Genomic DNA, 15,439 nt, shown 5'->3' on the forward strand with positions numbered 1-15,439 from the left:
TCCAAACTAGAGAGCAGATGATCTGGACCTCTGACATCTGGACGCTCGGACCAACTACAGCGGCGGTTACGTCTGTTGTGCTGATGCTTGCTACCACTCCGAGGATCAATAGAACTTAACGACAAATCTCTCTGCAGCACTTGCTGTTTTGATTGATTTCCTCTTTTTTTCATTTAATTTTGGTTGTTAAGATATTCATTGCACTCTTTTTTTTCTAAAAATTAATTAAATTGGGGTCAGTCAGCCAGGCTGCTATTGGCTTGTGAGAAGTCAGGGTGGGAGGCGGCTAGGTGCATCGTGATTGACACATTCCTCAGCAGGTCGTTGGGCTGACAGACTGTGTATCCTGGCGAGTCTGCGTATTACTCCTGTCATGAATAGTTGACCCCTGTTCTGCACAGGTCGCCTGTACGGATCCCCCACGCCGTAAGAATTTTCCTGGCATGGCTGAGGGGGAAAATGTACGAAAACGCTGTATATCTTATATATGGGATATATCTATCTATCTTTATCTATAGGCTGAAGATAAAACCAAAAATCAGATTGCCGGATGAGTGATGAAGCGAAACGCTCATTTGAAGGCAGGCAGGTGGTCGTGCTGCGGGGGAGGAAGAGGAGGAGGAGGAGGAGGAGAAACGACCGCCGTCAGAAGGACGGAGAGGTTGAGCGACTGGTGCCGCGGTGCGACTCTGACCGCTGGAAAAACACCGTTCAACCAATCTGCCATTTAATTACAGACAGGAGGGGCCGTCCCCGCGGCGCTTTAACATGCATCCAATCACACGGCGGAGCATGCGGGACAAACAAAGTGTGCGGCGGAGAACTGACACTAATGAAAGGAAGTCAATAGGCTCATTTTCTCCACTGTTCAACCGTCCCGCCCACCTAGGGAGCTTCTTTGTGTTCCCTTCCTCTTATCTGGCTTCGCTCACAAATGTCGACCTCACGGTCAAACAATTGGAAGAGTCAGGTGGATCACTGAAGTCATTACGGTGCATCCTCCGGGGACGTTGAATGTCTGCGCTAGATTTTGGATTAAAAAGTGGAACGTCGGTCTTTGCTATCCCTAGAACCGCGGCGCTTGTGTGGCTAAATCGTGGCTAGCTGATTTAAACTGCATCGCTGCCAAATGATGAGCGAATAAAATGACACGTTTTGTCAGAAAGGGAATAGTTGCTTGAGAAATCAGCCTTCAGGCTTTACGCTGTCCTGGATAAACAGATTAGAGATCATAACCGCTATTACTGTTTAATAAGAGTGGAAGGCACATCCACCTCTGCATCGTTGATGAGCCACCTTTTCGTCTTTTCTGGCAAGGTGACACAGAGGTGGAGCTTCATGAGAATGCATGACAGACTCCGCCAGGGTAAAAAAGAGTTAGGAGCCAGAAGACAATAAAGACACAAAATGCAGGGGGATGTTGCTGAACAACACGGCTCTTCTGAACGCACCACACTGTAATAACGATCCCCTTTCCTGTCATCAGTCTGTAGCTCTGTGGTGGCATCGACTGCGTTAAACTGCAAAAGAGCTGCTTGATATTGATCCCCATAAAGCACATCCTGCTTTTGATGTATGGTTTATTAAAGGACTTCTGATATCTTCGCTTCACGGTCCGGCTCTGCCCTCCCCATTGTTCAGGTACCACGGTAATGGTCTGCTGGATCAATGACTAATAATCAGAGAGCCACAATGGAGGATCCGACGAAACAAAGGAACCCGTGTTTTCTGCGGCAAGAAACAATAAAATACCGTCTTTTCAAATCCGGCCTCTTAATTAACATTGATTGTCTTCTCCTCACCTTTTTCTCAGGCATGGCCAACGGCGATGCTGTGGTGAACATGCGGAAGGTGACCCATCAGACCATTAGCGAGGAGCTGTCCAAAACCGTCCTCCTACCCTGCATCTTCACGCTCCGCCCAGGCGCCGGTTCGTCCCACGAGCCCCCCCGGATCAAGTGGACCAAGGTTTGGGGCCAGAGGGGCTCGGACGGCCTGCAGAAGGAGCAGTCGGTCCTGGTAGCCAAAGACAACGTGGTCAAGGTACGATAAAGGCTGAGACATGTTGTGTTGAGCTTCTTTGGTGGTGTTTCTCTCATTTTGTCCTCCTTGTTCCCTCAGGTGAAGAAGGCCTTCCAGGGGCGTGTCACGCTGCCCGGGTACAACGGGAACCGCTACAACGCCAGCCTGGCTCTGTCAGGACTGCGTTCCAGCGACTCTGGACTGTACCGCTGCGAGGTCGTGGTGGGCATCAGTGACGAGCAGGACACGGTTCCCCTGGAGGTCACAGGTGAATTACACGACAGTTTTGGCTGAGCTTTATGCAAGTCAACAGATATCACCATGTTCTGACGAATGTTGTAAAGATTTATCTCAAGGAGGAGTACTTCCTGAGATAAGCCTAAAATTGCAAACTAGAACTTTACTGAAAGGGAAGAGGTGCATAGACCAACACGGCTGTGACCAAAGTTGTTTTCAAATTCAAACAAAAATGTTAGGTTCATATCAGAGTTTTAATTAAACAGAAAACACTTAATCTTCCTTTTAATAGAGAGCATTTAATATATTCCTTGTGGGGGTCGCTATTGGTAACCAAGCCTTTTCTTAACAGTGAGCTGAGGGACAATAAAGGCAACGATAATATAGCTTCTGAATTAATAAAGGTTTAATCCACTTTCTAATATAACTTTTAATCCAGCTATATATTGTGATATGTTGTGCTATGATATTAACACTGGATCGCACAACGCTCAATCGTTATTGGAACAGAGAGAGAAAGAGCAAGCGAGTCATAAACCTCGTTAATTCTGTGATCCGGTATTTCTTTGGAAATGTAATATTACCAACAACTGATGATGCATCTTGATAAACGAAGCAATTAATGCCCCTTATTTCATCCCCGGCGTTCTGCACGTTTTCATCTGCAAAACTGATTGTCTGGAATCAACACTCGCTGGTCGTGTGCAGCTCTCCCAGAGCGCTCAAGGTCCGCCTCCATGAATAATAACGATGCTGCTCGCCATGCCAGGCGAATACAGCCATCACACCCAGGGTTGTTTACTGTCCGTGTGGAATGTATGGTCATGTGGAGAAGGCGAGGGAACTATACAACGCATTAAACGTCATTGACCCGGATCCTCTCGTGTGCTGTTCATTCGCCGAATGAATCCAATGAGGAAGAAACCAGCAGTAAGCGCTACTGTCTAACATGGTTACTCTGTGTGGATGCGTCAGGTCCTCTGTGGCCAAAACCGTTCACTGCATTATCTGCATGCAGGATCCCATATTTGTTGGAATTAGCAGACTACCTGGAGGCAGCTCGCTGTAGTAAACCATAATTACTTTGTCAGGGTATTTTAGCTACGGAGCTTTCTTTCAGATTCATTCTAGGTCGCTCGCTGTTTTTATAATAAGCTAGTATTATAATGACTCAAGGGAATGGCACAATGCATTTGTCCACTGTGCACCATGCTGCCGCTTCTACAAATCCATGCAAAGAACCAACTCAGATGCATGCATGCACATTGTCGTTGTATTTTCATAATTTCAGCATTTCAACAAGGACTCTGTTTGGTGTTTCCATACAAGCAGTCTCCATTTAGAAAGCCGGACCCCCTGTCATGATGCTTAGGAGACCACCCCCCACCCTGCCCCCTAGTCTTGGCCAATCGATTAAAGCGCCATGAAAACCACTCCTTCAGAGAGAAACCAATTACGTGGCTGGCGAGGACCGGCCATCTCCAGGGCTTAGTCTTAATTGGCAGTCGCGCTACATGGCGGACCACAGCCGTCCTCACACTAATTCAACTGAGTGCTTAAAGTATTAATTAGCAGGTATTGATGCTGCTCAGCTATATCAATATCATATTAATCCACACTGCTCTCCTCATAGAGTAATTTGTGTGCGTGCTTAAGCCCCAGATGAGATGTCCTTCCTCTCCTGCCATCTCTTTCTTAATTCCTCCCCCGCCGCCTTGAGTCTTACTCCTTGTTTAGTCACCGTTTTCCGTTTTCTTTCCCTTGGCACTTATTGAGTGGCCAAGTTGCTTCGTCCCACCAATTAGAGGACGGCGTCGGCCGTTGTGCGTGGTGAGATATGGCTGCCCACTATTAACTGGTGTGAGGGCAGTAGATGGTTTAGATGGTGGAAAGCACACTGTAACTGTTCGCAAAACTTCTGCAGGAGTTAGTTTCCCCACTTTATTTCTCTTCTTGCATTGATAGAATACCAACCCTCCGTCTGTGACGCGAGGATGCTAGCCTCTACACCAGACAATGCTAGCCGCTACACCAGATGATGCTAGGCTCTACACCAGAAGATGCTAGCCTCTACACCAGATGATGCTAGCCTCTACACCAGACGATGTTAGGCTCTACACCAGACGATGCTAGGCTCTACACCAGACGATGCTAACCTCTACACCAGACGATGCTAGCCTCTACACCAGACAATGCTAACCTCTACACCAGACGATGCTAACCTCTACACCAGACGATGCTAGCCTCTACACCAGACAATGCTAGCCTCTACACCAGACGATGCTAACCTCTACACCAGACAATGCTAGCCTCTACACCAGACGATGCTAACCTCTACACCAGACAATGCTAGCCTCTACACCAGACGATGCTAACCTCTACACCAGACAATGCTAGCCTCTACACCAGACAATGCTAGCCTCTACACCAGACGATGCTAAGCTCTACACCAGACAATGCTAGCCTCTACACCAGACGATGCTAACCTCTACACCAGACGATGCTAACCTGTACACCAGATGATGCTAACCTCTACACCAGACGATGCTAACCTCTACACCAGACAATGCGAACCTCTACACCAGACATTGCTAGCCTCTACACCAGACGATGCTAACCTCTACACCAGACAATGCTAGCCTCTACACCAGACAATGCTAACCTCTACACCAGACAATGCTAACCTCTACACCAGACAATGCTAACCTCTACTCGAGACGATACTAGCCTGGTCTCAAATCAAACATGCTTATTCTGCACCAGAAATTATAAACTTTTGCCCACTGTTTCATGTAAGGTGGAAAATACACCATTCAGCTAGGCTACTTATGTAGCAAGTATAAGTACATAAGAACTGACTTTAAACAAAGTAACTTTGTAATGCAGTTAAGTGTATTAAACAATACGGCCAAGGGATGCCGGCTGCTCAGCAGGCTGCAATGGGGGCAGCATGCAGCCGTAAAGGAGAGGGCCTAACCCACACGATCCCGCTGTCCTCTTCGGAGACTTGGCGTGGGCATGTTGAGGATGCAGCGGGTAAAAATAGAAGCATGAGATATTGGGCATTCAGCCCTCATGTGGAATAGGACTGGGTTCTTCCCGTACTGAAAGGGGGCCCATTCATCTCTCTGGTGTACGTATTAGCCAGCGAGCTAGCATCTCTGTTTGGACAAGATTCCACCGCCCCCGAGGAGAAAGGATGGAAAACTGAGACATTAGGAGAAAAGACGAGAGGATTTTCTGCTCCACATTTATGTGAAGAGGGAGAATGAGGGAGATGACAGAACGGCGAGATGGACTGCGGGGGGACTTTGTCTGGCCCCTGCCTCGCTTTCTTCGGGCATAGCCCGGGGTGCTGATGCTCAAATTGCCATGCGGGCGTCCATCTCGCAGGAATCTCCGTCACTCTCCCGGACAAAAGCCGGCGGAGATGAAGGAGTCGTGTTAGCAGCCAGACGCCCACTGGCTTTCATGTCACCGGATGCTCCTCAGGGGAGCAGCACCCGGTGAATGGCAGGCCGAGGTGGGAAACGTTAGACTGACACTTCTGAAGCTAGTCCTTTCCCGTTTAAGTGGGAAATATGACCCTTTCACAGCAAGGGAACTGTGTCTCACTTTGTTCCCACTTTATAGGCTTTTTTTCGTTTTGTATTCCCATCTACCGTTCACGCTCTCCTTCCGTCTCTGCAGTCTCAATGTGAGATTCATATAATATATGCATCTCCTTGAAAGCCGCGTATCTCTATTTCCACGCTCTTTGTCTTTCCATCACGTTGCGCGGCGGTGTGTGTGTGTGTGTGTGTGTGTACTGTTGAAGCAATAAAACAAACATCATCGCTGTTTGTCACACGCTGTATCCAAGGGCAACATCTCTTTTCCTCTAATGATGAGCCACGCGACACGTCTGATGCAAATGAGCCTCACGTACGCGGGGTTGCTGAACCCGAATGCTGTTGTTTCCTCCTACACAGATGGAACAATGTCACTACATGTTGCGGATGTCTCCAGGGCTCCATATTTACATATCTGTAGAGCGTGTGCATGCTCATTTCCTTTTTTTTCAATGGCTCAAGGTTGGCAGTGTGGACACATCCCTGTGACCCAGAGGTTGTAAGGTCGCAGACTGTCCTCCTCACCGCTGTATCTCTCTGCTCCAGGTGTGGTGTTCCACTACCGGGCCCCTCACGACCGCTACGCCCTGTCCTTCTCCGACGCCAAGAGAGCCTGCGTGGAGAACTCGGCGGTCATCGCCACGCCGGGCCAGCTGCAGGCCACCTTCGCCGACGGATATGACAACTGCGACGCCGGCTGGCTGTCGGACCAGACTGTACGGTGAGTTTTCTCTTGCTCTCCAGGCGACACTATTTCCTGTCCTTAAATGCAGTGAGATCCCCTGATATCACATGTACGGGAGCTGTTTGCTGGCAGATCTTGTTTGTCGAACCAGGCGACTATTTTAAAATCACCATCGGACGGTTTCAGACTAATTTTTTTGATTCACACATCAAATGATCAAACGTCGCAGCAAAAATAAATGCACTCTGTGACTAAAAATACGTCTTAAAAACAGAGAACTCGAGAGGAGTGTGAAGCATGGCAGCGTGCGGGTCGTTTTGATAATTTTTCAGTTTTTATAAAAACATGAAACTGTGCGACATAATTGGACCTAATTGCTTGTTTGCACACTGGAGAGGCAGTTAGCCGTATCTGCCCCTCTGAGCCGTCTGTCAGCCTGTCACCTTCCATGAAGTCCCTCTCAACATTACCAGTCGGAGCTCGTCTCCACGGCGACGTCTACATTTTAATTCCCAATCGCCGTCGCTCGAGCAGATTGACTGTCGTCTTCCCTGACAGGTTTCCCACCGCCTTCCAGCGCTTCCCGCCTTGCTATTCCTCACTCTCCTCTCCGTCCTGTTGTTTCCACTCGGGAGTTATGTAATTGGGCCACATCCAGGAGGCTCCGACTGCACACCGGCCAGGAGGAAAGTGTCCAATTAATACGGTGGAGAAAAAAACCAGACATCAGCTATCGCTTCATCGGCCAGCAAGCAGAAGGAAGGAGGCCGAGGGCCGGAGACTCTTGTCTCACTTTGGTGAAAACGGGTCGCTGCAGGTTTCTGGCCCGCGTCCGTCTTGTGCGTGGATGTTTGTCTGTTCCCACTCCCGGTACTTCATAAGGCCCTGTATACTCAGCGTAATCTTTTAATCAGCCTCTTTGCCGGTGCCCTGGTGCTGCTCAAATCAATGTTCTCGTGGAATAAATTGCTCAGTCGGAGCCTGAATATAGATCGCTGCTTTTCTCAGCCCGACAGGCATGCCAAGCCACCGAAGGAATCCCTGATTCTTTAAACCTCTCCTTGACTTCCTACCTCTCCCTCTCTCTCTCTCTACTGGAATTCTTTTATTGCCGGAGCATTAAAGGCATTTCAAAATGTTTTTAAGTAAAACGGGGGTGATGTTCCATGAAGCTTTGCACTGTGAGGGCCAGAATAATTAAAGGAAGCAAGATATTGTATCGGTTGAAGTGCTTTCCAATGGTTGTCCAGTGGTTGTTGTGACTTGTAATGAATGTGACTGTATAGCAGTTCCGTGGGGGGTTTATGTGTTTATTTTTTGGGTAATATATTTGGGTAATCTCTGGGAAGGCAGTACACTCGAGCTCATTGTATTCATGGCATGAGATGATGAAAGTGTTGTTCAGTTCTCATCTTGTTTTTCATGCTTGTGAACACACATGCTTGTGCCTTCAAGGCTATTTTAATCTCCCTCTCTGCCTCCCCTGCAGGTATCCCATCCAGTCGCCTCGGCCCGGTTGCTATGGCGATCGCGAGGACTCACCTGGGGTGCGCAATTACGGCGATAGGTCCCCCGATGAGCTGTTTGATGTCTACTGCTTTGCTAAGCAGCTTCAAGGTGGGAGTCCGTGGTCATATGTTTGGAGATGAGTCATGCATGGGTCCACTGAGCCGGGACCCTGAGACCAGGACTTAGGACTTTGTTAGCACGAGAGGCTGAGATAGACCATATTCAGTCCAGCTGAGTGGGTCACTAGTGTTATCCTACTACTTTACTTTTACCACAGGCAAGTTATCTGTTCTGAGGCTTCCAATGTTAGCTTCTGTGGCTAACTAGCTAAGGGCTAGCAGGTTCCAATGACAGGAAAACTGTAAATATAGCTTAAACTGATGGATTGAGGATGGAAATTAAAATTAAATTTTCATATCGTTCCATGCCTAGATGGAAATCGGTGTTTAATGTAATCAAAGTCCTCATATTGTCCCATTAGTTATGTTCTAAGATTAATTATATAGACAACTCTGATATGTCACTGCCAGTTAAACATGAAATAACTTCACTGCAACATATAATCCAATGCACCTTTTCTAATAGTAATACAGGTAATAATAATTAGCAGCACAAAGTGCTTTACTATGAGGCAATGAACATAATGACAGTGGTTAAAGTAATATAGAAATAAGATTAAAAAAATATGGGAGATAGAACACATAGTATGCATAACTAAAGCAGCAACATCAGAAGGTCTTCATTCTGTCTTAAAATGGTAAATGGTCCTCATTTATATAGTGCTTTTATCCAAAGCACTTTACAGTAATGACTGACGTTCACCCATTCATTCACACATTCACACACCGACGGCTGAGTCAACCACGCAGGGCGACAGCCAGCTCGTCAGGAGCAATGAGGGTGAGGTGTCTTGCTCAGGGACACCAGGCACTCAGCTAGGAGGAGCTGGGGATCGAACCAGCAATCTTGGGGTTACCAGCCAACCCGCTCTACCTCCTGAGCTAATCCCCCCCTCTGTTTTATGTCTTTTCTGTCTACATCAGTGGTCGTGATTTTAATTTAAGACAAAAAACTCAGAAAGAACCTTGTGTATGTACTTAAGCCATCGTTCCTGCTGCAGCCCCTCCTCCATCAGTTATCACTCCTGCTATGGTGAGCTTGCTTTTCTACACTCACATCATAATCAATTCTACAACAGTGGACGGAGAAATATTGTTTGGGGCTTTGTGATATTTGCATATTCCAATGATGAGCGCAGCAGGTTTTTTTTAGCACCACAATCAGACTCACTACAGGGGTTTGGCTCGCTGCGTCCACAACTGTTATTAAGTGTAATAGTAGTAGGAGTTCCAGTGCCAGAGCTATTTATAGATACGAACACCCCGTATCAAGCGAGATGCTGAGCAGGGAAGATTGCATGACCACCTGTAGACTTCATTATATCCAGCAGTTTACAATTGAATTCAGTGAAACTACCGACCTGATTGAAACAATCAGCAGGCAATTGACTTCAATCAAACTCAAATGACTAGCAGACGGAGAGCTGGTGTTTTTATCTTATTCTGTTTTTAAAAATAACAACTAGAAGCTTAATTAATAAGCTGTATATGTTAAACACACAACCAGATCTCAGCCAAATTTACATTTTCTCAACACATATCTCAACAGGGTTTGGTTTATTCAAGCGACACATCAGCTGGTTTACTACAGCACTAAGAACCAAAAATAAACTATTTCACTGTGATTTAATGGCCATAAATGGATGAAAAGGATGCCGGAATAACTACATGTTGATGAGGATTTGTAGGAAGTCTGAAGTCATGTCTTGTTTGGTCTGTCTGTGAGACGACAAGCAAACACATTTGAAAATGCTTGTTTTGAGAATGAAGAGTGATTGGAGGAAGGCTATGCTAATACTGTAGCTGCTCCATCAACACTGGAAATAACATCATCCAGGCATAAATATGCAGCGACGTTGTTGTTGCACAGCATGTTTTCCATGAATGAAAGTTAATTGGTTGGGAAAAAAACGATGGCGACGCCCAAAATGCAGAGATCGAGGCTTCACGACAGTATCAAACCAATGAGTGACATCAAGGGACTCCGCCCCTTTCTTCTCTGGTGTGCACATCTTCACCCTCTCCCTCCTCATCTGAATCAGATAAATCATTGAGCACTCGTCCAGCTTTGTCTGCCAGTGGACTCTCTGATCGTAACCTTTTATGTGTGCAGACGTAGTGGTCCCTTTGACTCCTGGTCTGGTCTGCTCGCCCCCATTTCTGCATCACTATTTCATCCACATCCACCCCTCTTGTCCTCAGCTCCTCCTTTCTTCTCCTTCAGTCGCCGCCCGTCTTCTCTTAGATCCCGTTTGCAGCTGCTTTGAATTCAAAGAACCGTCTTCTATAAAGTCTGTTTTTTGAATGATTTTTTGTTACATTTATGCACAAAAATCTAAATCCATTCTTATGCATAGCAAAGAAAAACGTATCTTTTATCAAACTACTTCAAGTCCACACGTCTTATTGCTTGGTAAAGTTGACTCACGAGAAAAAGTAATCATTGAAAAATGGAAAACTAAAGAATAAAATAGAATAAATCTTTATTGTTCACCAGCGTGGAAAACTATCTTTGGCTCACCATAACAGACACATGTCTCAGAGACATATCACTTGACAGACAGCAGCACAGACAAGGCAGAATTAAAAGGTTAAACGAAACACTAGAAATGAAATAATAATACATAATAAGTAGCAGTTCATGTGGATTATTCACTTTGTTGAGTTAAAAAGACTAATGGCATTGGGGATAAAAAGCCTTTTTGAATATGCCTTTAACCAGAGGAGCCCTATAACGCCTCCCAGACCACTGAGGTCCAAACTGGGAAGCATCTGCCACTCTGCTTCTAGATTTCCTCCTCAGCCTCTCAGGGGAGAGGTTTGTCAGCTGGTTTTGTGGTTTGCCTACTATTTCTCTTGCCACTGACACAACCCTGTTTAGTTTTACATTTACAGCTGAAGTGTCCAAACCAAGCAGTGAGGTGGAATGTTCAAATACTCTCAATATGTGTAGTGTACACAAGTTCAAGGATCTGTGAGCACTAAGACAGCTTAGTCTTCTAAGAAGACGTCGTCGCTGTGAACATTTTCTTTAAATGTTTTCAGAGAAGCTCAGCTGACAGTCGAGGAGTGTGCCACGATATTTAAACGTTGGCTTTAAAGCAAAAGAGGACACTGACTGAAAACGTACACAAGCCGACTCAAAGACGTCTAAAGTTTCACCCTCTTCCACTTTGGCCACAGATACAGACGAACTTTATCACGGAGCGACGTAATGTTCTCTTAGAAACGAGCTACAGTTCACTGAGCTTTTTGTCTCGCCAATGAAGGCATCAACGTACCTACATATTCAATGTGTAGACTATTTAGTATTTATTTAGTAACACAGAAGCTTGTTGGTCAGAAACAAGATGGGGAACTTTGATGACTACTTTCAACCAGACCAGATTCATTCCTTCTGTTCTTACTTTTCACAATAAAAGCCCGTGTACACTGTGCAGCTGTTCCCAGCAGGAACTCAAATTCATGAAGCGTATTTTGGCTAAAAAGGAACTGAGTAAAATGTCTTGAATTAGCTTAGGCTATACAAGAATCAAATTCAGACAGACTGCAAGATGCTGCTCTGGTAGTTGATTTGGAGTATTTGCCAGTTTATTTATCCGTCACACCCCTGGTGTGTAAAGGCCACACTGTACCGACTCAATGGCTCCCTGTAACACCCCAAACTGAACTCTTCTCCTTCTTCTTCTTCAGGTGATGTCTTCCACTCCACGGTGCCGGAGAAGTTGAGCTTGGCCACGGCCTCCACCCACTGCCACTCCCTGGGAGCCCAGCTGGCCACCGCCGGGCAGCTCCACCTGGCCTGGCAGGCCGGCCTGGACCAGTGTGACCCCGGGTGGCTCGCCGACGGCAGCGCCCGCTACCCCATCAACGTCCCGCGCAAGAACTGCGGCGGCGACGAGCCCGGGGTGAGGACCGTCTACAACAACCCCAATCGCACCGGCTTCCCCGACACCACGGCCCTCTACGACGCCTACTGCTACCGAGGTACTGTGAGCCTCCGTCGCCGTGGTAGTTGCCATGGCTACGACAAAGGCCTCCAGAGGGGGGAACTTGCTTTCTATTCTGGTTTTAATTAACGCTACATGTTTGAAGTAGTTGCGAAGAGAATGTGTGACATTTGTGTCGGCCCTGACGGATTAGAGGGCTCGTATGTTGTGTGTGCTGAATGTCTGACCTTGTCTTTCCTTGTGAGCCTAATGACGCTGGAATTCGTTTATCGCTGCTTTGGATTGACTTTACGCCGCAATATGTTCATTGATATTCGTAGATTAGCAAACCTATAATTCTTCATCTGGAGCTTGTTTTTTTTTTTTCCAGCTTCCATTGAATGTTGCACACTACAGACCGACTTGACAGTGGTATTTCCACAGATAGGGGCAAAGACTTGACATTTTCATCTCTCACAATGTCAGTTTATGCAATTTTCATCCAGGCGAAACATCTCCATAACCCAATCATTTAAAGTAAACAAGAACAGCATGGGAGCGGGGCATTTGTCAAAACACTCGGCTGATAGATGAACCTCTACATACCGCGTGCACATTGACATTAATATTTTAAAACAGACCATGCTTTCAGATAGCTGAACGTAGATAAAGGCGGTAATATGTTTTGTGAAATAGCGTGAATCTTGGTTCGTGTAAATAATGGCGTCGCTTCGATCTCATTAATATGGCATGAACACAAAATGTGCATGTTTGTTCGTTTGGAAGATGATTGGATTTTGTGGTTGAAAAATGAGAGCTGCATGTGGTAAAGCGTTGTCGGCCTGACGACGGGCAGGATGCTCCGAGTTGAAGCCAGGTTGAGTGGTAATAACAGGTTTGCTGCTTCGGGGAAGAGATGGGTGTCGTGGTGTTCTGTGTTGTGCTGCAGCAGCAGATAAAGCAGGTCAGGTGAATAACAGTGCTGATGCTTTTGTTAAAGTGTATTGTTTTTTATTGTGTTGCAGCCCACCAGCCAGCAGGGGTCCAGGCTGCAGAGCCGCAGGTTTTGTTCCAGACCCCCAACCCGGCGTCGGAGGTCATCTCCTCCGTCACAGAAGCCCAGCGTAGTGCCCTCTTTTCCAAGACGTCCCTCCTGACCGGCTCGGCCCGCTCAGACAAAGCCGGAGTCCGCTCCGTTGCCAGGATCGACAACTCGTCCGAGATCTCTGGAGAGCAAGTGGTGATCCACCTGAGGCCGGAGGAGGGCTGGGCCGGGAAAAAGGATGGACCTACAAGCAGCCAACTCAGCCGGGAGGAGTCCGACAGTCCACAGAGCAGCAACGCCATGGGCCTCTCTGACCTGGAGAACCTGGAGAGCCATGGAGGTTCTGCTCACGAAGAACAAGACGGTGCCTATTTTGGATCGTCCCCAACATTATCTTCCACGGCGTCCACCACTCCCCAGTCTCACACTAGTAACAGTGTGTTGGCTGAGTTTGTGAACACTCTAATGAGACCCTTTCGGTACTGGAGGGGAGGCGAGGAGGTGAAGGAGACAGAAGAGAAAGCAGGCGAGAACCAGACCCAAGGAAAGGCATCGAGCAGGACCCCGAGTGTACCCAAAACAAGTGGAGGCAAGGGTAGCGTGGACAACGCCATCATGGAGCACAGGAGTGGTAGCTTCCCCTTCAGGACTCCTGCCAGCGGACTACAGAATCTGGAGGAAGGTCTGTCTGAACGGGAGAAAGAGGTGACGCCGCTGACTCGATTGGTGCCTGCAGTCCAGAGCAAAGGGCAAAATGACACGTCCACCCAGCCGGGAGAACAAGCTGACAACAGTAACGGTAGGAGCTCAGCATCTTTCTTCCTCCAAACTAATCACCGAGTATGAAATTGAAACAGAAATGATGGTAAATTGAAATGGTTGTAGTTCAAGTGGAGGCCCGGTGCATTTCCCCGTTAGTCCTCGCTGGTAAATAGAGGATGTGTTTGTGCTTTGGAAACAGTCTCTGTCTCTCCGTTGCAGCCTCTCTTCTTTTCCCCCGAGCATGCTGTAATATATTCCTCCGCAGGGCAATTTGAAGTATCGCTGTAGATTTAATTAAACAGTAATTGGAAACAAACAAAAGGGGCCAGATACAGTGATGCAAAAAATGTTGGAGTGGAGAGCGTCCTAGCCTTCATTCTCATATTCATATATTGACGGGGTGCTTTGTTTACAGTACAGGCTTGTCAGAAAGAATACCAGCTAAGCTTGAATTTTAATCTACTTTGCAATAAAAGGTTTGCGAGCGTGTAATGTTTGTTTGAGAACAAAGCGGACCTGCGTTGGAAATTACAGCTTAGTTAGTCGTCAAAGAAGGATTCGACTTAAAAAATGACTGGTATTATCTGTTGAGAATAAATTAAACAAAGGAGAAAAACAAAAGAAACTTCACCAGATATGGAGGGAAGTTGGAGAAATGTTCAGCCCACATAACTATGGACGAGGTGTCTGTGAAGTCACTCACTGCTTGCTTGGGAGCCATTGTGGCAGTGATGACCTGCAAATTAGAAATGGTGAAAGAGGTGACCTTTCACTCAAAGCGCCCAACTTTAAGCCTGAATATAATTCAATGGATGAGTTGTCATGAACAGGAAAACAACCTATCGAGTAGCAGGCTGTAAACATGTTGATTTCTGCTGTACAGATTTACTGGCTTCTGGGGCCAGCGTCAACCGGCCGTTTGAGAAAGTACAGTTTTGGGTCCCTTCTCCTTCAGCAGAGCTACTGCTCGGTCCAGACACAAGCAGAGCGATGCCCTGGGGGAGTATTAAAAAGCCCTGACACATGCAGGCTCCGTTGTTGGCTGGTGTGCGAGCTGAAGAACCTGAAAGCTGCTGTCAGACAGGTGACATCCGCCCTCAGGAACGGAGCGGTACATCCAAGGATAGAAAAGGTCACCGGGTCAACGCTAGTGTATACTCAAAGAACTCTAGCAACCCCCCCCAAAAATCAATACCTGAAGGGGTGGAGGAAGACTACAGATTTAGAGGTTCACATCTGGAACGTTGCTGACCGATGACAGCCCAGTGAAACCAAACCACAGCTCAGTAAAGGGATTATGAGCCCAACTGGCTGGGCTCTGTGAACCACCAGCACCGAGCCCTACTGGCATCTAGACCTGCTTGCAGTGTCCTCAGACACATTCTGATTCTCTAAAAGATTATTCATCTCAATGTGTGCAGCTTGCTATCAAAAATAGATATGGTTAAAATATGGGTTAAATCAACAGATGCAGACGTGGTTTTTATTTCTGAAACTTGGCTGACAAAATCAGTTATAGA

General features: G+C 46.9%; 1 protein-coding gene across 1 annotated transcript in view; it reads left to right on the forward strand.

The window, feature by feature from the left end:
- ncanb (neurocan b) overlaps positions 1 to 15,439 on the forward strand; it is a 99,534-nt gene that overhangs the window by 8,415 nt on the left and 75,680 nt on the right. The window contains exons 2-7 of the mRNA XM_084010701.1: positions 1,814 to 2,043; positions 2,122 to 2,290; positions 6,417 to 6,591; positions 8,045 to 8,172; positions 11,877 to 12,170; positions 13,138 to 13,956. Of these exons, the coding sequence (XP_083866827.1) occupies positions 1,814 to 2,043; positions 2,122 to 2,290; positions 6,417 to 6,591; positions 8,045 to 8,172; positions 11,877 to 12,170; positions 13,138 to 13,956 (1,815 nt within the window). The remainder of the gene's footprint in view (positions 1 to 1,813; positions 2,044 to 2,121; positions 2,291 to 6,416; positions 6,592 to 8,044; positions 8,173 to 11,876; positions 12,171 to 13,137; positions 13,957 to 15,439) is intronic.

The sequence above is a fragment of the Eutrigla gurnardus genome (assembly GCF_963514095.1).
Source record: "Eutrigla gurnardus genome assembly, chromosome: 6".
Lineage (NCBI taxonomy): Eukaryota > Metazoa > Chordata > Actinopteri > Perciformes > Triglidae > Eutrigla > Eutrigla gurnardus.